Source organism: Saccostrea cucullata, unplaced genomic scaffold, assembly GCF_032062105.1.
Source record: "Saccostrea cucullata isolate Sc308-1 unplaced genomic scaffold, CSIRO_AGI_Scuc_v1 ctg590, whole genome shotgun sequence".
Lineage (NCBI taxonomy): Eukaryota > Metazoa > Mollusca > Bivalvia > Ostreida > Ostreidae > Saccostrea > Saccostrea cuccullata.
Genome location: NW_026928156.1, coordinates 36,163 through 60,602, shown reverse-complemented (window position 1 = coordinate 60,602; position 24,440 = coordinate 36,163). Strand labels below are relative to the sequence as shown.

The following is a 24,440-nucleotide window of genomic DNA, read 5'->3' as shown; positions in this document are numbered from 1 at the left end:
CGATAAATTAAAGTCTAGGCTTTTTGATATCATTGACAGCTGCTTTTTCAATAAAAATGGAACTCGTAAATTTGCTTACCTGGTCATTGGTCGTATGTAAAATTATTTTGTTAAAACACATTCTGATTGCACACACAATTACTCTGAAATTGACATGAAAGAGATGCTTGAGTTTCTTATTGACAATATCTATGTGGTTTCTGGAGACCAGGTATTCCAACAAGCTATTGGAATTCCCATGGGAACCAATTGCGCTCCGTTATTAGCGGACCTATTTTTATATTCATATGAAGCAGAATTTTTGCAAAATCTTATGTGTGAAAAGAAGAAAACACTTGCTGTGGACTTCAACTCGACATTTAGATATATCGACGACGTATTGTCAATGAACAATGGTCATTTCCATTCCTACGTCGATACGATATATCTTGTTGAGCTTAAGATAAAAGATACCGCAGAGTCTGACACATCTGTTTCATACTTGGATATTTTACTTGAAAAAACGTTAATGGTAATCTAACAATCAAGCTCTATGACAAAGGTTATGACTTTAACTTTTCTATCGTCAACTTCCCTTACTTTTGCAGCAATATACCTTCATCACCTGCACACGGCGTTTATATCTCTCAGTTGGTTCGATACGCAAGAGCATTCTCTACGTATGAACAATTTGTAAAACGAGGTAAATTACTGACAAGCAAGTTGATGAAACAAGAATATCAGCAGTCTCATTTAAAGTCATCATTTCGTAAGTTCTATGGTCGATACAATGACCTTGTCAGCAAATACAATTTATTATAGAGCCAAATGCTGACAGACATTTTTCATAGTAATTGTTAGTCCATTATTTATATACTGCATTGACGACGGATTTTTCCGTTATTTCCTAATCATGACAAGGAGCACACGGCGGGTGTGACCGGTCAGCAGGGGATGCTCACTCCTCCATGGCACCTGATCCCACCTCTGAAGTATCGGAGGTCCGTGTTTGCTCTGCTCCTATTTTGTATTGTTTAATGGACTTCGATATTGAATACTGTTCGTTATATCCATATCCTTCATGTAGTAAATCAAAGTCAATTTGATTGTTACTGGATAATTAACAAAATTTAAAACTGACATTCAGGTATGATTTAGAATTATGATTGTAGAATTACAACTTGCAGAATTAAAAATCATTTCTTCCAAAATGCAATTTGAGTAATTAGCTTTAAAAACAAAGACAATATATGTTGTTTGTTACCTGCTTTGTCGGTTTTCCTTCAATATCAACTTCAGAGTACTTGCGTGTAGAGTCAGAGTAATTCTTAACCAAAAAATTGTCGATGATCAATCAAAAGATTCGAATACTTAAGATTTTATTTTTATGAAAGAAAAAAAAACAGTTAAAGAGCCTTGTCTTAATTGTAAGCTATGGTTGCATTACCTTTTAAAAATTCATGTTTTTCGCCATTAAGTTTGTAAAAAAAATATATATATTTTTGAAAAAAATCCAATTCCATTAGGTTTTAAAGAATCACTACTTCTTTTGCATCACTTCTCAAATATGATATAATACAGTACGTCCGAAGTTAATTTCTCCTTCATTGCATTGCAAATTCTATTAGAGTAAAGATAAATTTTATAGTAAATCATTCACTGGAACAATCATTGTATCCTTTAGAAGATAACTATGAAGTACTGATCTCCCGTCTAGGTACGAAGTACACATTTGCTGACTGGGTCAATTAAACGGTTGAAATGAAATATAGGGAGACGACGAGGAGTATTCAAGTATAAGAGATCAATTAAACAATAAAGAGCACAGCAAACAAGAAGGTGGGATCAGGTGCCATGAAGGAGTGAGGATCCCCTGCAGACCGGTCACACCCACCATGATCTCCTTGTCAGGATCGGAAAATAGCAGGGGGGGGAATCCGCAGACAACTCAGTGTTCAAATAATACCCAAACAATTAGTAAGAAAAACGTCCATCAGCTTTTGAATAAGTGATTGATTGTACTTACTGACACTTGGTCAGTGTATCGATCATAGAACTTACGAAATGATGACTCTAAACGTCATCATTTCGTCTGATATTCTTCTTTCATCAACCTGTTTGTCAAAAACTTACCTCATTTTAGAAATTTAAAAATTAATCTGAAACTTGATTTTGAAGTATTTTATTTAGTGAGCCTCAAATGAATATCAGATGCGGCCAATTTCTGCCTATTTCACAAATTACGTATAATTTTAAAAATGCTTAAAAAGTCTTTTGCTGTTGCTTCAAAATCGTAACATCGATACTAAGTATTTTCTGTTAAAGAGTCTTCTGCAAAAAAGGAGAGAAAACCATTAGGGAGCTCTTGAATGTAAGTGAGTTATGTATTTTAATGGTAATCAATAATTTGTGTTGTATCATTCATAATTACCGATGTTTAATGCAAATTGGATTAAAAGTCATTCATATCCTTGTAGATAGGGTTTCTGGGTTATGACACAAAATCTTCTACATTGCTATGTAGGGACGTTTGTATCGATTTGCAGACTTATTTAAGGATGTTTTCAATTATAAAAAGCATTTATTCAAAGAATGGATTAAAAATACCTCCAACTAAATTCGATATCAATTTAATTTGAATAAATGTTATCTTGAATTCCCCACAGACTCGTCTGTTGATGATGAGGTTTGAAATAAACGATAAATGTAGTCACCTATCAAGAAGAATTTGTCAAATGTAAAATTAAGTTGAGTGTTTGGAATGTATAATAAATAACTATTTAAAAACCAAATTTCTATGGTGCTCAACCCGTAACAGACACCCAAAATCAACTGTCTCCAGTTTATAACGGAATATAAGGGACTTGTGTGTGAATTAGATCAAATTTTAGAACCGATGCAGGATACTCACACATAAGTTGAGGTCACAGGAATTTCAATAACCTCGCTTAAAGTTAACATTTTGTAAATTCTATGGTCGTTCATATGATCTTATTAGCAAATACTAGTATAACCTATCACTTGGTCGTATTTTTGCTGACTTGTTAAGCCTTCGTGAACTGTTTTGTACTAAATTTGTCTACGGAATGATCCGAATATTTGATCAATACACACGATTCACGAAGGGTGTGACGTACAACAGGGGACGTTTACTCCCCTTATAGGCACCCGATCTTACCTCTGGAATTACTGTGTTCACGCCTGTTTAAAGAATTGCTTTGTTTGTAGTTTTCATGAGATCTGTTTTTCATCTATCTCTGTATTTGTCGTCACATTTTTCATGAATTAATCTGAAGTTTGACTGAGCTGGGTGATTTATGTCTGAATTCGAAGCCTTTAAGTACATGGAGGAAATTAATTAATTACTTTATAAATTGAATTCATGAGTTTGAGCATAATGCATGACGTGTGAAAATTGAAAATTCATTAAATACTGAAATAATCCGTGTAAATAGGAATCGTCGTTTTTGAGAATGTAAAGAATGTGAAGTTTTCATTGATCATTCCCAAAACCCACGAGACAATGTCGACTAATTTAATTCTGCAGTCTTATTACATAAAGAGTAGATAATCTAGCATCCATTCCTAAAAGTTGCACAAAAACAAAATGAACGCTAGAGTATGGAAAAGCACCTTTATTTAAAATCATATCCTATAAGAAAAATAAAAGATGGAGATAATTGATTTGAATACCGGCGAAAGTTATTGCAGCTAATTACAAAGACTTGTATTTCACGTATTGGTAATGTAGTCCTCCTCAAATTGTCGTGAGAATGGAGAAAGTTCATTATTCATGATGACCTCTGCCTCCTTAAGAAGTGACAAACGATCCGTCTGACTGGAATCCCTGCAAAAATAAAATTAATAACTCAATTAACGACTCAAATTAGCCTTCTGTACAGAATAATTAATAAAACTTGATACTACGTAAAAAAAAATTAATAACTCAATTAACGACTCAAATTAGTCTACTGTACAGAAAACCAGAACTCATAAGCCTTGATACTTCATAAATATAGAATTAATAACTCAATTAACGACTCAAATTAGTCTTCAGTACCAAACCAAAAAATTATAAGCCTTTATACTTCACAAAAAAATAATAACTCCGTTAATAACAACCTAAGTTAGTCTACTGTACAAAAAAAAAAAGAATTTATAAGACTTGATACTTTATAAAAATAGAATTATTTACTCAATTAACCACTCATATTAGTTTACTGTACAGTCTCATATGCCTTGGTACTTCATAAAAATTAAATAGAATTATTAACTCAATTAGCGACTGAAATAAGTTTACTGAAGAGTGAAAATAACCCCCCCCCCCCCCCCCCCCCCCCCCCAAAAAAAAACCAAGCCTTAATACTTCATAAGAATAGAATTGTTATCTCCATTAACGACTCAAATTAGTCTTCTGTACAGAAAAAAACCAACCAGAATATTTCAGCCTAGTTACTTCATAAAAATAAAATTATTAACTCAATTAACAACTCAAATTAGTCTACTGTACAGAAAAAAAAACCCAGAATTCATAAGCTTTGATACTTCATAAGATGAAACATATGGGGATAGCGAACAGTATTCAAGGTCAAAAATCCAAAAAACAATATAAAATAGGAGCAGAGCAGACACGGACCTCCAAAACATCAGAGGTGGGATCAGGTGCCCTGGAGGAGTGAGCATTCCCTGACTACCTGTCACACCCGCCGTATGCTTCTTGACATGATCGAGATATAACGGGAAAATCCGTCGCCCATTCAGTATATAAATAATTTACGAAGAATTAGTATGAAAAAAGTCAGCCAATATTTGACTCAATGATAAATTGTATTTGCTGATAATGTCATCGTATCAACCATAGAACTTACGAATTGATAACTTTAAACGAAACTGCCGATTTCTTTGTTTCATCAACTTGTTTTTCAATAATTAACCTCGTTTAAGAAATTACTCATACGAAGAGCATGCTCTTGCGTATCGAATAAACTGAGATATATAAACTCCGTATGCGGGTTTTTGAATTTTAAAAAGGTTTACCTGGAGACGAAAAAATCCACTCAAACAAGCTAGACTTGACTATTTCCTGATATCAGAATCTATGATAGCTATGAATTCTTGTGTCAAATTTGAAAATAGTCATTGTTCTGATCATTCAACAGTTCTATTACATTGTAAATTAAATGAATTTAAAATGGGAAAGGGTTTCTGGAAATTCAATAATTCCCTGCTACATGAAAAAGAATATATTGAACAAATAAAATGTAAGATTGAGGATGTTCAATATTCTTGCCCAGTATATAATATGGAAAAAATAGGTTGCATCGAGAATGGTACTTTTCAATTTACCATTAGTGACCAACTCTTTCTTGATATCTTGTTAATGGAAATAAGAGGAAAATCAATTTCATTTTCAACATGTAAAAAAACTTTTGAAAGAGAACAACAGTTAGAGAGAGAAATATTAGAATTAGAACAGAATTTAACAGATCAATTAATAATGAACTCGAAGAAAAGAAAAGAGAAGGAGAAGAAATAAAGAATATAAAATTCAAAGGTCAATGCATAAGGTCAAAGATCAAATGGATTGAGGAGGGAGAAAAACCTTCAAAATACCGGGTATTTTGTAAGCAAATACCTAAAATAGAAAAGGAAATGGATCAATTGTTTCTTCCCAAAGTGAGATATTAAATGAAACAAAAGCTTTCTATGAAAACTTATATAAGAAAAGGGAAAATGTAGAATCTGAAAATATTCATGAAAGACTTAAAGAATGTGATATTCCCAAATTAAGTAGAGAGGAATCAAACAGTCTTGAAGGACCAGGAAAAAACTTTGAAGTCTTTAATTTACTGAAACAAATGAAAAATGACAAAAGTCCAGGACCAGATAGATTTACATGTGAATTTTTCAATTTTTTCTGGAAAGATATTGGCTCCTTTATTACAAGAGCAATTAATAATTCAAATGAAAAACTTCAACTCTCAGACTCAAATAAATTAGGAATCATTACTTGTATCCCAAAAGCAGGAAAGCCAAAACAATTTCTGAAAAATTGGCGACCCATAAGTCTTTTAAATGTTGTTTATAAAATAGCATCAGGATGCATTGCTGAACGAATGAAAACTAAATTGAGCAAATTGATAAACAGAGACCAGACTGGATTTACAAAAGGTAGATTTATCGGAGAGAATGTTAGACTGATATATGATATAATGCATTATACAGAAGAATGTAATCAAATACCTGGCCTATTGATGTTAATTGACTTTGAAAAGGCATTTGATACAATCTCATGGAATTTTATATATCAAACCCTTGACTTTTTAAATTTTTAACCCTCTTTTAAAAACTGGAATAGAACCTTCTATAATGGTATTAAATCATGTGTTATACAAAATGGATTTACTTCGGACTACTAGTATCTTTTCCCCCAAAGAGGATGTAGACAAGGTGATCCGATCTCACCTTATCTCTTTTTGTTATGTGCTAAAATTCTTGGAATCTTAATTCGAAATAATCAAGATATAAAAGGTATAACAATTGAGGGTGAAGATTACAAACTCTCCCAATATGCTGATGAAATTTCTCAGATGGTTCACCAAGATCCATGGATGGTATTCTCCGAGAATTAGATTATTTTGCTAATATATCAGGCTTAAAGATAAATTTCTTAAAAACTAAAATGATGTGGATTGGAAGTAAAGAATTTTCAAGGGAAGTATTTCATCAGTCAAGGTGGAAGCTTGATTGAGAAAATTCAATATTTGATCTTCTAGGAATAAAATTTTCCGTAAACTTGGATGAAATGCTCGATCTTAATTATTCCATAAAGCTAAATGAAATCAAAATTTTGTTAGTAAGTGGAGTTTGAGGAAACTTACCCCAATCGGAAGGTTAACAGTAATTAAAACTTTAATATAACCTAAACTAACAAATCTAATTCTTACTTTACCAAACCCTAAGTCAGATTTTTTGAAGATGTTGAGACTGAAATGTATTATTTTCTATGGGATAGCAAAATTCATAAGGTAAAGGAAAATGTGATAATCCAGGACTATAAATATGGAGGCCTAAAAATGATTGATTATACAGAATTCATTTCTGCTCTAAAATCAAGTGGATCAGAAGACTTATTAACTCACATGCAAGCTGGGTAAAACTATTTGAAGCTGAACTAAAATAGATATAAACAATCTTTGGATAAGGGGTTTGGATTACATTCTGAATCTCTCAACACGATTAAATAATGTTTTTGGAAAGAAGTTCTGTCAAGCTGGGCAAGGCTAATTAAGATAAATCAAGAGAACGACAGGCATGTGCTCTTTGATCATATATGGAATAATCCAAAGATTAAAATTAATAATAAATCTTTCTTTTTGGAAAAAATATTCTAATGAAGGCATTGTTTTTCTTACTGAACTCTTCAACAATGAGGGTAGTTTCGTAAGTCTCGACTCATTAATAAATTTGAAAGTGAAAACAAATTTTGTTGATTATAATGGTCTTAGAATAGCAGTGTTAGATAGACTGAAAAATATAAACAGTGATGAAAATAAAAATACTATGTTAACTGGAACACATATCCCAAATTCCATTTTTGTATTTTATAAACATGATAAAGGTGGTAAGGATTTGTATAAGTTTAATTTTCATTGTAGTTTTAATAGACAAGCAATAATATTTGCTAACTATGAAAATATGAATGTTTATAGATTTCAAGACCTTTAAAACTTATTGTAAAACAATTGCCAGAAAATATAAGAATGTTCCAAATATATATGCTGAAGCTGTATTAAAGAGGATCACAGAATTTTTATTGAAAAATTTTTGTTGCTGAAGAGTTGCAGATATGAGGAATACGAAAAGCAAAATATTTGCGATACATTGTAAGCAAAAGAGTTACATATACATGAATATATATATATATATATATATATATATATATATATATATATATATATATATATATATATATATATATATATATATATATACATCCTATACCTTATTTGAGTGGTTTTATATCTTTTTTGTATTATTTGTAATAGAAGAATCGTTTTTTTTTCTTGCCGACCCCCCTTTTTCGTCTTTTTTTCTTCAAAACAACTTTCACATTCTATAAGTATAATTATGTGTTGTGTGTAGATCGAATGTAATTGTGTACCAATAGATCAAAATTATCATACAGTACATGTGAAAGTGTTATAACAATAAAAAAAAAACTCCGTATACAGGTGATGAAGGTATATTGCTGCATAAGTACTTGGGAAGTTAAAGTCATCACGTTTATCATAGAGCATGGTTGTTAGATTACCATTAACGTCCTTTTCAAGCAAAATATCCGAATATGAAACAGATGTGTCAGACTCTGTGGTAATTTTAATCTTTTTTTTCTTTTTTTTCAACATTTATTTCACAGACTTAAATAAATAAACAGCTGATATGTAGGTATCTTTTATCTCAAGTTCACCCTGAAATATATAGATCGACATAAGAATGGAAATTACAATTGTTAATTGACAATAAGTAGTCGATATGTCTAAATGTCGAGTTGAAGGTCACAGCAAGCGTTTTCTTCTTTTCACGCATAAGATTTTGCACAAATTCTGATTCATATGAATACAAAAATGGTCTGCTAATAACGGGGCGCAATTGGTACCCATGGGAATTTCAATAGATTGTTAGAAGACCTTGTCTTAAAAACCACTTAGATATTTTCAATCAGAAATTTAAGCATTTATTTGATGTCAACTTCAGAATACTTGTGTGTACAATCAGAATGTTTTTTAAGAAAATAATTTTGCAAGTGACCAATGACAAGGTAAGTAAATTGACAAATTCCATTTTTATAGAAAAAGCATGGACTTTAATTTATAGCGGGGAATGGTTGTGTATAAAGTTAAAAAAAAGTCGTAAGTTTTTAAGCTGTTGATTTGGTAAAGTAAAAATACAATTATTAACTCAATTAACGACTCAAATTAGTCTACTGTACAGAAAAAAAAACACGAATTGAATCATATGCATTGATATTTCATAAAAATAAAATTATTAAGAGTCAAAATCAGCAAGCATCTAGCATTAAATTGAAAGTCAAAATTTTATTTTTTCAAAAGACTTTGATATAAAAAAGATTTTGTCCTACCTAATGCTAAAGCACAACTAAATTTTTTTTAACGTATGAAGGGACTGGTATCCAAGGAAGTTCATTTCCTTAGCTACGGGTTCATAAATCCTTATGAAAATCAATGATTTTTAGCCATTTTTCTATGAATATGTTTTCTGAACGTGATAAGATAAGGTATTTTGGTTACCTAATTTGTTGAAAGATGGAATTACTTTATTCTCCAAAAATAGGAACACGAATTTAAACTTCATAAATTATTGTTTAATTACGAACACAGATCAATGTACTGTACAGAAACAAAATATCTGGGTAAAACAAGCGGAGAGAGAGAGTTTCTTGTTGAAAATGTACAGCTGGACACAGTGAGCACAATTATGTCCTTAAAACTTTTCAAATATTTAAAACTTCTCGAGAGATAATTAAATTAAAGTATGTGATGAATGATGAAACACTAGCTGCAATAATGTAGCCCTCTCCTTTTTATGGGGGAGGGAGGCACTAGAAATTAGCGGATTAAAAAATCTGGGATACATTATTGCAGCTACTGAAACACAAGAAGTCGTTTTTTACCCAATGACCTCGGATCAGGTCGAACCAGGTCCTCATTAATCGCGATATTTTATATTCAATAATTATTAAATACAGTCCTTGAATTTTAGCTGGAATGTTTGAAGCAGACCTTCATCTGAAGAGTGTAAAATCTATTTATTAATTATTCTCTGTCAACAAGGTAATTCCCCAGAGAAATTACCGTTATTAACAATTTAACAGAGAAAATGTGAAGATTAGGTTTATTCCGCCAAAAAACGTCAAATAAGGGAATTAATTCAGTCGTGAGACATTTCAAACAGAACTGTGACAGTTTGATAGAATTATACATTTTAAAGTGTATTCCCTGTGGTCTTAATAATTTACAATACACGAGGAATCTTCTTTTAGTATGCCTTTTATCTATAATGTATTTTCGACCTCTCTCTAAGCAACATATATCATTACGTTAAATGTTACACTGTATGAGAAGTAAAATTTAGGGTAATATAATTAAGATACTTCATATACTCCTTGTAGTTATACACTGAATCCTAAAATTTTACATAACGTAACCAATTTAAAGATTAAAGACAAATAGCTCAATTTAAAAAAATGACTCCTAGATTGATATATATTTTAGATAGATTTAATAAGAACCAAGATAATAACTGAAAATATAAATAATTTGTAAGTTTTCTCTAGAGTTCAAGGTTTAGACTGTGCAGTTTTCTGTTGAAAAGAAGTAAAGATTGCTTTTTAAATACAAATCAAAATCTCTTACAAAATGGTGTCCAAAGTGGTTGGGAGGGAGACTTTCAAATGTGATATTAGTAATATGTATCTATAAAATGATTTTCTCTCTCTTTGATTTGAAAAAGCTTTGTCCTGATTTGAAACATGTAATTGAGATCATTTATCGTAAACTTACGTGAGAAAAACTGCCGCTAATAAAACAGTTCTACTTCTTAGGAAAATTCAAGTTGCTTAAACAACCTAGAGTGCTATTTTTGAAGGAAAATGTGCTTGTTGGGGGCGATTTCAGAAGAGAATCAACCTCCCGAATTACTGAAAAGAGACCGCAAAACTATTTGTTCATTTGTAAACATGCTCGCAAACATAAGACGATTTCATGCTCACTCTAAAATGTTCACAGATGACGACGGATCACCGCAAGTTACTGAAGGAAAAAAGGGTTATAAAACATTGATGAGGTCTACATAATTCATTAGTGATGCAAAATAACATGTCTTTATGTTAGGAATTGTGGCGTGCCTAAGCAGGACTTAGAAGGGTTCTAAAATGGCGCTTAAGTCAGATATATTATGTCCCACTAAAGCCAAAATCTTAACAAGCTTTATGTAACGAGCCCCAGGAGGTAAGGTATTAATGACACGAGGAGAAGCATCTACTCCGCAAACAAGCAAACTCAAAGAATTGTGGTTCCCCGCTTTCGGTGTCTTTGTGGTTAGAAGTCATTATTTATGGCATATGTCATATATGAACGCCTTATCATATGTCATTCAAAACTTATTACCAAAATTGACTTATTTGAAAAAATAAGATCAAACATGATGGTCAAGGTCAAGGGGCCAGAAATCATAGCATGCTCGGAAATATCTTGTCACGGGTAATACACATGTCAAATGTGAAATCCCTTTCTCTTCTCAATCAAAAGTTATAAGAAAAAAATAGCATTTTTGAAAGGTAGGTCAAATATCAAGGTTCAAGGTCACGATATATGAAACAGGTGTATCAGACTTTAAGTTGCAAAGTTCTTTGGGATATATAGTGTATTGAGTTTACATAGAAATGGAAGAAACTATTTAAATTGATAAATCGTCGTCGATTTATCTAATTGCAGAGTTAATTTTTTGAATAAGTTCTGCTTTATATAAATACAAAATAGGCATGCTAATAACAGGGCGCAGTAGGTACCATGAGAATTCCGATAGATTGTTGGAAGAGATGATTTCGAAAATATAGGTTGTCAATCAGAATTTCAAGCATCTTTCAAAAAATCAACTAGTAATTATTTGTGTGCACGATTTTCAAAAGAAATATGGAGATGACAAACAGTAACCTTAAAAGTCTATTGAAACAATACATATAGGGACCAAAAAAAAAACAAGGACCTCTAAAATATCAGAGGTTAGTGGGATGTGTCCTAATGAGATTAAAAAAAAATGTTTTCAAATATCATTCTATTTATAATGTTTCAATGCATCTTTTCACCGCAGGATTTTTTGATATTCAAATTATTTGAATTTTTATTTTGAAAAAACGCTTTTCCCCATAGACTTCAATGCAATTTTTGTTAATTAACTACTGCTTAATTAATGAAATTTTTGAAAATTTCTCGTGGGCAATCCTTTTCCTCTATAAAATGCTTTAATATAATTATATTGTGTACCTGCCAACGGATTATACCCGCAATGAGCTCCTTGTCATGATCGAGAAAAACGGAAAATCCTAAGACAATTCAATGTGTGAAAAATGTTATATAAATTACTATGAAAACATCACTCCTCATTCAAGGTAATGATAGATTGTTGATATCCTTGATTTATCAACTTGTTTGTCAATAGCTTGCCTTGATTGTTTGTACGTTGAGCATACTCTTGCATATCAACTCAACTAGGAGTCATAAAACCTTATATACAGGTAATAAGAAATGAGCTACAAAAACAAGGGAAGATTAAGATTTAAAAAAAGGTGAGATGATCACGTTTGTCATAAAGTTTGGGAATCAAAATAATTTTGCAAATGACCAATGGCACTTTTATTTTAAATAAAAAGCTGTTTATGATGACAAAAAGCCTGTACTTTAATTTGTCAATAAAAACTTGTTTTCATTACTATACTATTTTTTGTACATATCTCATCCATTGCAATAAAATATACAAATATTTATGAAAATGTTTTTATGATAAATTGACAGTTTTCTGTACATGTTTTGCCGATTTTTACCCGCCACTGGACCTAATCCTTATTGTGGCTCTTCTCATAATCAGCATTTTAATAATAATCACTGTTTTTTATTATCAAGTTCATTTCGATGCACTTTTGCGTCAGAACTGGAAAAAATGAATATAATGGTAATATTTCTTTTTAGACCTAGTAATATTTATTTGTCCATTGACCAAGATATTGAAACTAATGAAGAGAAACTTTATTTTGCTCTGTCAGTTACAATTCTTTTTATCTTCAATAAGTCGACGGATTCGTCTTAATTAGACAACACCTAGTTTTAAAAATAATATTTTTTTTCAAATGATGCAATTCATCTGTTTATCTTAATATGTACTGTAATAAATGTGGATATACGTTGTGGATGTTCAACTGAAAATGGAACTTCCACCACCTTACGTTGTAAGAAATTCTGCATTAAAATATTTTTTTTGTGTGAAGTGGTGTAAAACAGATGTAGAAATATTTGCTGTGGTTTTGATTTGTATTATTTGAGTGGACTTTTGGGCTTGAATACTCTTCGTATCTCCATATTTCATTATAGGCACCTGATCCCACCTCAGATGTTTTGGAGGTCCTATTTTGTATTGTTTTATGGACTTTGATATTGAATACTGTTCATTATCTCCATATCCTCCATACAATATGCCAAGTAAAGCAAATTCTCGAATTCGAACTTCATAAATCAGTCGGTTATTAACAAGAAACATGTACTTTTGTTAGATCAGCAACCCATGTACGTAAACATATAGATAGAATTTAGTATCAACGACTCCTATATATTTAGAATTCACAATACACAATCACGATTAACAAGTTATACAGGAATGTATGTACATGTACTAGGTCAAAATTGATAAGTTATACAAGGAATTTATCACTATACATATAAGTCATCCCTGTTATTAGCCAATTCATTATGTATTCATGTATGAAGCAGGAACTTCTACATGAAAAGAAACCTTTCGCTGCTTATTTCAGCTCAACATTCAGATATATGAACAACTCTTAATCTAGAACGAGGTTTTTTACTATGTCGGTTCTAAATATCCCTTTGAATAAAAAATAAAAAATACCACGGAGTCCGACACATCTGTTTTATATTTGGATAATATACTATGGTATAGTTGAAAAAGACGTTAAAGAAAATTTAACAATGAAACATATGGAGATAAAGAAAAGTATTCAAAATCAAAAGTCCATAAAACAATACAAAATAGGATCAGAGCAAACACGGACCTCTAAAGCATCAGGTGCCATGGAAAAGTGAGCATCACCTGCCGACTTGTCACACCCGCCATGCGCTCCTTATCATGATCGGGCAATAACGGAAAAATTCGTCTTTAATCGTCACTTCAGTGTATAAATAATGGACTAAAAATTAGTATGAAAAATGGCAGTCAGCATTTGACTCAATGATAAATTTTATTTGCTGACAATGTCATTGCATCAACCATAGAACTTACGAAATGATGACTTTAAACGAGATTGCTGAAATTCTTGTTTCATCAACTTGTTTGGCAATAATTTACCTCGTTTTAGAAATTGTTCATACGTAAAGCATGCTCTTGCATATCGAATCAACCGAGATATATAAACTCCGTATGTAGGTGATTTTTTGCTGCATACATGTAAGTAGGGGAGGTTGACGATAGAAAAGTTAAAGTCATCACGCTTATCATTACCATTAACGTCTTTATCAAGTAAAATATCCAAATATGAAAAAGATGTGTCAGACTCTGTGGTATCTTTTACCTCAAGCTCACAAAGATATATCGTATCGACATAAGAATGGAAATTACCATTGTTAATTGACAATACGTCGTTGTCGATATATTTAATTGTTATACCCTTATAAATAGCTTTCTACATATTTATTACTAATAAAAAGTCCAACAAAAGAAACGTTTATTACAACAGTCCAACAATTTCACTATTGACCGGCCTGCCGGTCCAACATAAGAATTGTTAGACCGCAACGTCACAGCTACGTTACAAGTAATCATCGTTCAATATCGGCGACACGGAAATGGCCGAAGTTAAGAGCTGCAAGAGTTGTTGCTAATAGCAAGGTAAGGAAGAAGGGAAAAATATATTTTGTGATAAATAATTTTTGTGATATAATAAAAATAAAATTGATTTTGTTCTTTCTCAGCTTGATGTTTTAATATTTACTGATTAAGCCATAAGTTTCCTTATAAAGTAATTGATAATATAGCGTGTATTGATTAAAGCTTAAGTGAGCAGTGAAGGGTATAACAAAACAGTTATAGACTGGGATTCGGGCAACATATGATTTGTTGGACCTGAAGGTGAAAATGTTGCTCTTGGCCTGCGGCCTTGGGCAACATTTTCACCTTCAGGTCCAACAAAGCAGACCAAGGGCAACATTTTCACCTTCAGGTCCAACAAATCATATGTTGCGCTCATGCCCAGTCAATAACTGTATAATGTAGAGTAGAAGGCCACAGCAAGTGTTTTCTTCTTTTCACGCATAAGATTTTGCACAGATTCTGCTTCATATGAATGCAAAAATAGGTCTGCTAATAACGGGGCGCAATTAGTACCGATGGGTATTTCAAAAGATTGTTGAAAGACCTGGTCTCAAAAAACAACATAGATATTGTCAAGCAGAAACTCAAGTAACTGTTTGATGTCAGATTCAGAGTACTTGTGTGTGTAATCAGAATGTTTCTTAATAAAAATAATTTAGCAAATGACCAGTGACAAGGTAAGTAAATTTACGAGTTCCATTTTTTATTGAAAAAGCAGCTGTCAATGAAATCAAAAAGCCTGGACTTTAATTTTTTGTGGGGAATGGTGGAAAAGTCGTAAGTTTTTAAGCGCTTGATTTTGTTAATATCTTGTGATTTCAAATTGCCCAAAACTTCCTTGGAATTTTTAACCAAACTTTAACTTTTCAATCGTTAACTTCCCTTTCTGATGCAGCGATATACCTTCATCACCTGCACACGGGTTTTATATCTCTCAGTTGATTTTATACGCAAGAGCATGCCCTACGTATGAGCAATTTTTAAAACGAGGTAAGTTATTGACAAACAAGTTGCTGAAATAAGAATATCAACAGTTTTAAGTCATCATTTCGTAAGTTCTATGGTCGATACAATGAGCTTGTCAGCAAATACAATTTATAATTAAGTCAAATGCTGACTGACGTTTTTGATACTAATTGTTAGGCCATATTATATACACACTGAATTGTCGATGGTTTTATACGTTATTTCCCGATCTTGACAAGGAGCAAACGGAGGGTATGACCGGTCGACAGGAGTGTTCACTCCTTCATGGCACCTGATCCCACCTCTGTGCTTTCGAGGTCCGTGTATGCTCTACTACTATTTTGTATTGTTTAATGGACGTTTGATCTTGAATAATATTCGTTATCTCCATATATTTCATCTAATAAAATCAACTTAATGGTAAAGGTGATGACTTCATTTTTTTATGAAAAAAAACCTTATTTATTCAGAAAAATATCACTTGAGGTTTATAAGCTATGCAGTTTATAAAGTTTATGTCTCTCAGTTGAAACAATACGTAAGAGCATGATCCAAGTATATACAAATTGTAATACGAGGTAAGATAGTTACAAATAAGTTGACTTAACAAGGGTATTAAAAGCATCGTTTAGAGTCAATTTTTGGAAAATAATGACTTTGTCAGCAAATACAATGTACTATTAAGTCCGATTTTGACTGACTGTTTTCAGTCAAATTGTAAGACTAACAGGTAATACAATATTAAAGAATATATATTTGAAATATTTATTTGTTACTGAAAGTTTTGTGAGAACAGATCTGGCGACCTATTTAAACCGAAAGCATGAAACAACATGAAACAAATAGAACCACAAAAATAGAAACAATAGTCAATGTTAAATACCCACCGTTTAATCCAAGTTTTAAATAAATCTAAAGCCTCTATATGATCCTGGTCGTTGTCGAGTGTGCGCTTGTAAGGTGAAACTGAAGCAGCCGAACGTTTGAAGTAACCTGTATCCACGATTCCAATACAGCCTGCATATCGCTGAAAGTTATTCTGGAGTTCTTTATACATCACACCATTCATCTCCCTCAAAGCAAGAAGAACAGAGCGTAATGGATGACCTTAAAAAAGAAATTCAAAATTTAACAATAATAAAATCATGTACGGAAGAACGATCCTGTACATACATTTATGCTGTAAACAAAACAAATACGTTCATTACTCTAGGTACATTTCAAGATCATCTCATAATATTGTTAGTCCATTATTTATACACGGAATTGACGACGGATTTTTCCGTTATTTTCCGATCATGACAAGAAGCACACGGCGGGTGTAACCGATCAGCAGGGGATGCTTACTCCTCCATGGCACCTGATCCCACCTCTGATGTTTTGGAGGTCCGTGCTCCTAATTTGTATTGTTTTATGGACTTTTGATCTTGAATACTGTTTGTTATCTCCATACGAGGGGCGTTCAATAAATAATGTCATTAGCTCGATGACATACAACATAGAAGTCATATGACATTAAGCTTGACTTTCTTTCATTATTGAATCTTTAATGAATTGATAACTGTTGATGTGACCACTTTTCATCGCATTATTTCTTTGTGGGAAGCTGGAAAACAAGGGCTGTTCGAGATACTGCATTAAAAATGAATGGTCAAAAATCAAAAAACTAGAGTAAAATTAAACGCTTTGAAGCAGCTGTAAAACTTGTAATTATCCCAAAAATATATTAACTGAAATATAGGAAATTTTCAACAACCAATGGCTGTTTTATAGACACGTGAACAAGTAGATTTTAATAAAAAATAATTATATAATGGGCATCAGAAAAGGGTACCTTCCTTGGCAACAATAACTTACAACAACCAATGTAGATTTGCGAAAATTCAACAAATTATCATTGATTATGTTTCATTGACTTTAAGACACATAGCAAAATTGATAAAAATGATTTTGAGGGTAGTTCACACTGTTTTAAAGAAACATCTGATAGTAAAAAGGTTAAATGCTCAAAGGTCACCCTATATTTTGAAAAATGAGTGAAAACGACAACGTGTAGGAATATCTAAACAATTAATTTTAACAAAATCAAAAAAATGTACTTATCCACGTTTGTCTGAAATTCAAACAGATAATGAAACTTGAATCCATTTTGCTTTAAACCCTAATAACAAATTTACAGTGAGATGCACTTGACAAAACTGCAAAGGCCTAAGAAAAGCAAAGAATTGCAAGAGCACAGAAACAGTTTTATATGCTATTTTCTTAAATATTAGCGGTCTTGTTGTTCAAATTCATATTCAGGGAGGAAGTTCAATTTATGGAGGTGTCTAGAAAACAAATTTTTTGCAAAAATATTGAAAGGTTTTTGAAAGGAAAGAAACAGAATGACGAATTCAGTACATTAAATTTCTTCACAACAGCGTCCAAACCCACAGGCCATGAAGAGTAAAGGAGTTTTGGGGATAAACAGAAAGTTAATGTTTTGTCAAACCAGCAAAATTTGTCAGATCTTTCAACCTTTGACTTGTTTCATTTCCCAAACTTAGAAAAAACATCTATCAGAAAGTAAAAAAATAAGTACAGCAAATCATAGCTTCGCCATATTCAAGTATAAGAAGGGTCATACTAAAAAATGTGTTCTAAAAACAGTTAGAAATTCAATGAAAATGTTATGGACATGTGTTTCAATTAAAGGAGAATATTTTAGTTAAATTATTAGGACTTTATCGTAGAAAAGGGTTTTTTGTTTGTTTCCGAGCTCCAATGACATTATTTATTGAACACCCCTTGATATGTTTCATTAAAGCACAGATTTAGAAAAGATTTACTTTAAGTGAATAAAATAGCCTAATTTATGCTATTCTAAATAACAAAATAGAATACGTCAAACGCAAATTTGATGTAAATCATTAAAACTATAGATATCAGAGACATCTAAAGGCTAACCATTGAATATTTCATTTCCAGATTACCGAGCAGGTATAAGAAACTCTTAAAATGTGATCAAGTACTATCTGATGGTAATTGATCACATTTTAAGAGTTTCTTAGTAAATGCCCTTAGAGGCCTAATTTAAAACTAACACAATTTTTACTTTGAAGGTGAATTTTTACGAATAGTATATATCATCATTCTATTCGGTGCCAAATACAGCTGTTACCATCTTCTGCGTCTGGTTTATAGATATTTATTAAGGATGACACATTTCTTGCTTCCTAATGAAGACAAATAGTTTTTGTCACACTTGAGACATATTCCATCGACCAAGATGTGAACTAACTACTGAGGGGTTCTTTTAACAATGATTTTGTATCTCTAATGAAATGCAGGGGTATAAGACGTAGGGATATAAAGAAGGGAAGTAATAAATAATGGTTAGCTTGATTTGAACAAGACATACAACAAAATGACGTATTTTACATGTCTTGATACCTAGCCCTATCGTGAAAATTGACTGACGAAGTTTGTAAAGATTCTGTTGGAAATGCGTGTTTATGGGTATGAGTTCTTTTAACCTACGAAACTTTTAAATCACAAAAATGCATTTTTTATCAGTTGTCTTTCAGTATCATTAACACACTGAATTGTGATTGTGTATGGACTTTTTCCTATTGTCCGGTCATGACAAGAGCACAGCAGGTGTAACAAGTCCACAGGGGATGCTCACTCCTACATGACACCCGATCCCACCTCTGATGTTTTAGAGATCCGTGTTTCCTCTGCTTCTAGTTTGTATTTTCTCAAAGGATTTTCACCTTTATTTCTATTCGAAATATTTATATTTCATTGAAAGTACAAACTTTTTCGACCATGCATGTTATATTCCAAATCCAGCATAAAACTGTCTAGAGTTTAACCCCAAAAACATTTCCTCATTAAATTTTAATCTTCTGTGAAAGAATGACTGCACTTTAGGACATAAAAAGTTTGCGAAAAATTACTGGTAAATACTTTTTAAACGAGTTTTATCTTGTAATTACGTCCAATCTGCAACCATACGTTATACATTACATAAAGGTATGTATCTATCAAGTAACGTAACAGTCTGTACGTGTTTATATTATTTCAATGGCCGTTTGAGCTAAATTACTGTCGGTTATCTCAATATTTGAAAAACAGAAAGGACAAAAAACACCTAAAAACAAAATTAAAAAGGTAACAGAAGCGTACGAAAAGGACAAAAACTCTGCATTATGTGCAAATATAAACTGTAAACACGACACTGTTTCGAATGATATGGTGATAACACACATCTGTTTTGACTGCTATACTGTGAACACGCACCGGTTTTATAATGAAAACACGTACCTGTTGTGAGTAGTATGCGAATGAACCAGGATTGGTAAAAAAGCAGGAAATATTAATATTTTCCAGGACCTTTTTGACTGATTTGCTGATTACACGTACCTGTTTTGACTTATATGCTATTTACACGTACCTGTTTTGACTGATTTGTTGATAAAATGCACCTGTTTTGACTGACATGCTGATAACACGTACCTGTTTTGACTGATATGCTGATAACACGCACCTGTTTTGACTGAAATACTGATTACACGCACCTGTTTTGACTGATATGCTGATTACATGCACCTGTTTTGACAGATATGCTGATTACACCCACCTGTTTTGACTGATATACTGGTAACACGCACCTGTTTTGACTGATATGCTGATAACGCGTACCTGTTTTGACTGATATGCTAATAACACGCACCTGTTTTGACTGATATGCTGATTAAGCTGCGGAGTGGGTTCTCACCACAGGGATGAGCAGGACAAACGTGGCAGAGAGACAGATAGATTACAAACACTTTCACTATGTCTTTTTTCCTAACCATTCTTCTATACGTCTGAATTCCTAAAAAAATATGACATGCATCTCTTGAATAAATAGTTGAGAAATCAAATGCAACATTTCAAAACGAAAATTAAAACACAACATTGGACTTTTTTCCTTCAAAAATGAAAGAACTTGATTATTTTCCCATAGAATCGAACTCCTTATAGAAGTCTGATTTTAAAAGAACTTGAAAGATTTCATAATGTTTGTCATTATATCAATTGAAACTATAACAGGTTTTTTTTTATCGTGATGTAATTAAAAAGAACTTAATTCAATCTGCATTAGCCAAAAATATATAGAAAAGGGGTACACTTCTGCTATAGAAGAAGTTTAGACTGCGTTTTGGTTCTTAGGTTATTGAAGAAGAAATACCTACTTTGACATAATCATTCGCAAATTATTCTGTTCTACATATTCTGATTTACAGTCAAGTACTCTGAAGTTGACATTTAAAAGATGCTCGAATTTCTGATTGACAATATCTCTATGATTTTTTGAGACCAGGTCTTCCAACATTCGTGGGATAACAATTGCGTTCAGTGTTTAGCAGACCTATATTTGCATTCATATGAAGCAGAACTTATTCAAACTCTTATACATGAAAAGAAAAAAAAACTTACTACGCATTCAATATGACATTTAGATATATCGACGACGAATTATCGATTAACAAAAGTTATTTTCATTCATATGTCTACAAGATATATACAATCCCAGTGAGCTTGAAAAAAGATACCACAGATAACTTACTGGAAAATGACGGTAACATAACAACAACATTTGAGCCTGAATACTTTTCGTTACCTCCATATATACTCGTATGTCAAAATATCCATGTGATAACTGTTAACTTGAATTTTTTGTGTGTCTCGTAATATTTAAGAACTGAAACACGGGGAACCACTATTTAGTGAAATAAGTGAATCCGACTCTGATGAATTGAAACGTCTGGTCGTTTCTTTCGCAACATTAATGAAAATGAAAAAAAAAAACACTAATTATTTTCCTCGATTTCCATTACTTCTATAGGAATTATGACTTTCTGCGCTTTAAACAACCAGTTCTCACTTTAACGTACAAAATATGTTTTATATCATCTGAAACGGAAATGGTTGTTGTTTAGTTTCGTACAAACGTTAGACCTACGTTTTCTTTTCATTTCTTAAACACTAAAAAATATTAATTTTACGATCATACAAGTAGTATGAATCTGCCATCGTACTGAGACTGCATCGGGATAATACTAATTGAAATACAGGACCTTTGAGACCTCTCTGGTGACGGAGTTGTTAAACCTTAGCTTGTTTCTCCTCTTACACACGGTCATAAGACCTGAATAAGGCAGGCAGTTGCGGGGGATAGACAGTGAAGTGTTGTAGACTACCCAAAAGCGTAAGACCTGAATAAGGCAGTCATTTGGTAGTATAGATCGAGAGAGAGGAGGCAGGGCAAGAAGAAAATTACTTGCGGGAGACACCGTTGACCACAGTTAGTGGTTGTCCAATCAAGAAGAAACCCATTGTATTTGTACATATTTGATTATAATCGTATTGGTCAACAAAAATCTGAGTTAACAGGTTAACGAACCTAAGTGTAACGCCTCGGTGATACAAAACATATCACCACACACCCAAGCTCGGCCGCGTCGCACGTTACATTATTTGGTGGCAAGCGTCGGGATTTTGTTGACCATGGATTCGTCTAAGAAAGTGTCAGAAACTATAGAGCGAGTGGAGAAGATCTTAGAAAGGATGAGAACGCCAACCAGTGACGGTGGTCAGACAAATGCGGCAAGCCGAGAGTCTGGATATGCAACACACAGTACTGATAATACCGGTATGTCAGGAGATGTGTCATTTGACGAGTACGGCGCACGGCCTAAAGTTAGATTTCCAGACGAAGGCAAACCAAGCTACACGCCAAATGTTGGGGTTGACGACGTTGTTACGGGTCATCTATTCGACACGCCAAAACTACAGAGGCAGTCAACGGGGACAGACAATGCCAAGACAGGCCATATAATCAAGCCAGCCACATATGACGGAACCAGTTCCTGGCTTGACTACAAATCTCATTTTGAGGCCTGTGCAGTTGTTAATGGCTGGACAGAGGATAAGAAAGGTCTTTACTTAGCTTTATCACTGCGTGGCCAAGCACAGTCAGTGTTAGATGACTTGCCAAGCGATACTAGTAAGGACTATAAGACACTGGTCAGATCCCTTGAAGAGAGGTTCTCCCCTCCTAACCAAACAGATCTGTATCGTGTTCAGCTCAAGGAAAGAAGACAAAGAGCATCTGAGTCAATACCAGAGTTAGGTCAGGCCATTAGACGACTTACCAATCTGGCCTACGCATCAGCACCTGGTGATGTGCGAGAAAACCAAAGATGCATTCATAGATGCCTTGGTAGATTCAGCGATGAGGATCCGCATAAAACAATCTCGTCCTCAAAACCTGAATGAAGCCATCCGGCTAGCCGTCGAACTCGAGGCTTATAATCGTGCAGAGAACAAAAACCTGAGTTAACAGGTTAACGAACCTGAGTGTAACGTCTGGTGATACAAGCCATATCACCAAACACCAAGCTCGGCCGCGTTGCACGTTACACATCGACAACTTCTTTTTTGAGTCAATATATTTAAAGATTGACCTTCTCAACAAACTATATGTATAGCTCAGTGTAACCATATTTGTATTATATATAATGTTGCATAAATTTGAAGGTTGGTAATGACACCTCGGACACTGAAACGTGATCACGTTAGAAAATAAAAAAAAAAGAAATCAAAATTAAGCCAATGCATGACCAAAGGAGCAAAAATGTTTTGGGGACACGTACATATATCTATCATGTGTTCGGGTTTTGCATGTGATTAACATTTATAAGCCAAAGGTCCTTGTTATCGTTTTTCGTGAAATCTATAAATACTAGTATATAAAATCCAACTAGTTTCGAAAATGACTTGCCAAGTTGATGTTAAACATCATATAAATGAATTGTATGTCATTAAGATTAAAAAAATGAATTAATTAGAGAAAAGTTAAACAATTAAGTGAATATAATTTTATTTCAGTGTAGAAATTTTTTATTCAAATTCACATGCATTTTTCTGTGTTGGTCCGCATAAAATTGTACTGCAAAATCACATCTTTGGTAGAAAACAACCTACCGAGGGACACAATCAGCTGTGCAATACTTAAATCGAAACAAGAAAAAAAGACTAAAATTACGATTGTTGCAGATTCCAAAAAAGTGCAAATTATTTTTATCTGGAGAGTATCATTATCCTTTGTGCATCATTTGTGAATTAAGTTAGAAAAGAATGTAAAGGGGGAAATTCTCAATGTCACGGAGTCAATTTCTCGTTGAATCGTAAAAAAAACTCCAGAAACCAATACAATTCACTTGCATATGTAAGAAAAACTTACATGTCAAAGACTTGGAAAAGTGATATCTTCATGTCTTGAATAATTCAAGCAATCCCTTCTCCTATGTAGAAATTATTTGCCTTGCATGTCCTTTGAGCATCGTAAAATGACATAACATAGTTGAGGCTAACAAACATTCCAATTAAATTCCATAACAACACATGCATAGTGAGTGAATTGATAAAAATATGTAAATTTGGGCATGATGTTCACTTCAGTTTTTTTTCTGATAAATGATTTATTTTTAACGAAGCTTGCTTCAGCACGTAGTCCTTTGTCTTAGGAAAGAAGATGGGGGGATAAGACGGGCAAAGTGCCTATAATGCGACAGATAAGAAGTGAAAAATTAAATCCAAATTATATCTAAATTTTATTTGATATTTTATCTAATAATAAAGTATATTTAATGTAAAATTTCTATAATTTACAAAAATCTCACAAAGATTGAAAATATTTGCCTATGAAAAAGCATATACACACTAAAAAGAACAAAAACGATCATTTTCTCTTACTTAAACACAATTTTTCAATATGAGTGAGTCTT

General features: G+C 32.7%; 1 protein-coding gene across 1 annotated transcript in view; it reads right to left on the bottom strand.

Annotated features, from left to right (window-relative positions):
• Positions 1 to 3,608: 3,608 nt before the first annotated feature.
• The window catches only part of LOC134276611 (uncharacterized), a 40,595-nt gene continuing 19,763 nt past the window's right edge, over positions 3,609 to 24,440 (bottom strand). Inside the window, exons 2-4 of the mRNA XM_062758842.1 lie at positions 20,339 to 20,482; positions 16,509 to 16,728; positions 3,609 to 3,826 (exon numbers count right to left, since the gene is read on the bottom strand). Coding sequence (XP_062614826.1) covers positions 3,712 to 3,826; positions 16,509 to 16,728; positions 20,339 to 20,482 — 479 coding nt within the window. The 3' untranslated portion in view covers positions 3,609 to 3,711. The remainder of the gene's footprint in view (positions 3,827 to 16,508; positions 16,729 to 20,338; positions 20,483 to 24,440) is intronic.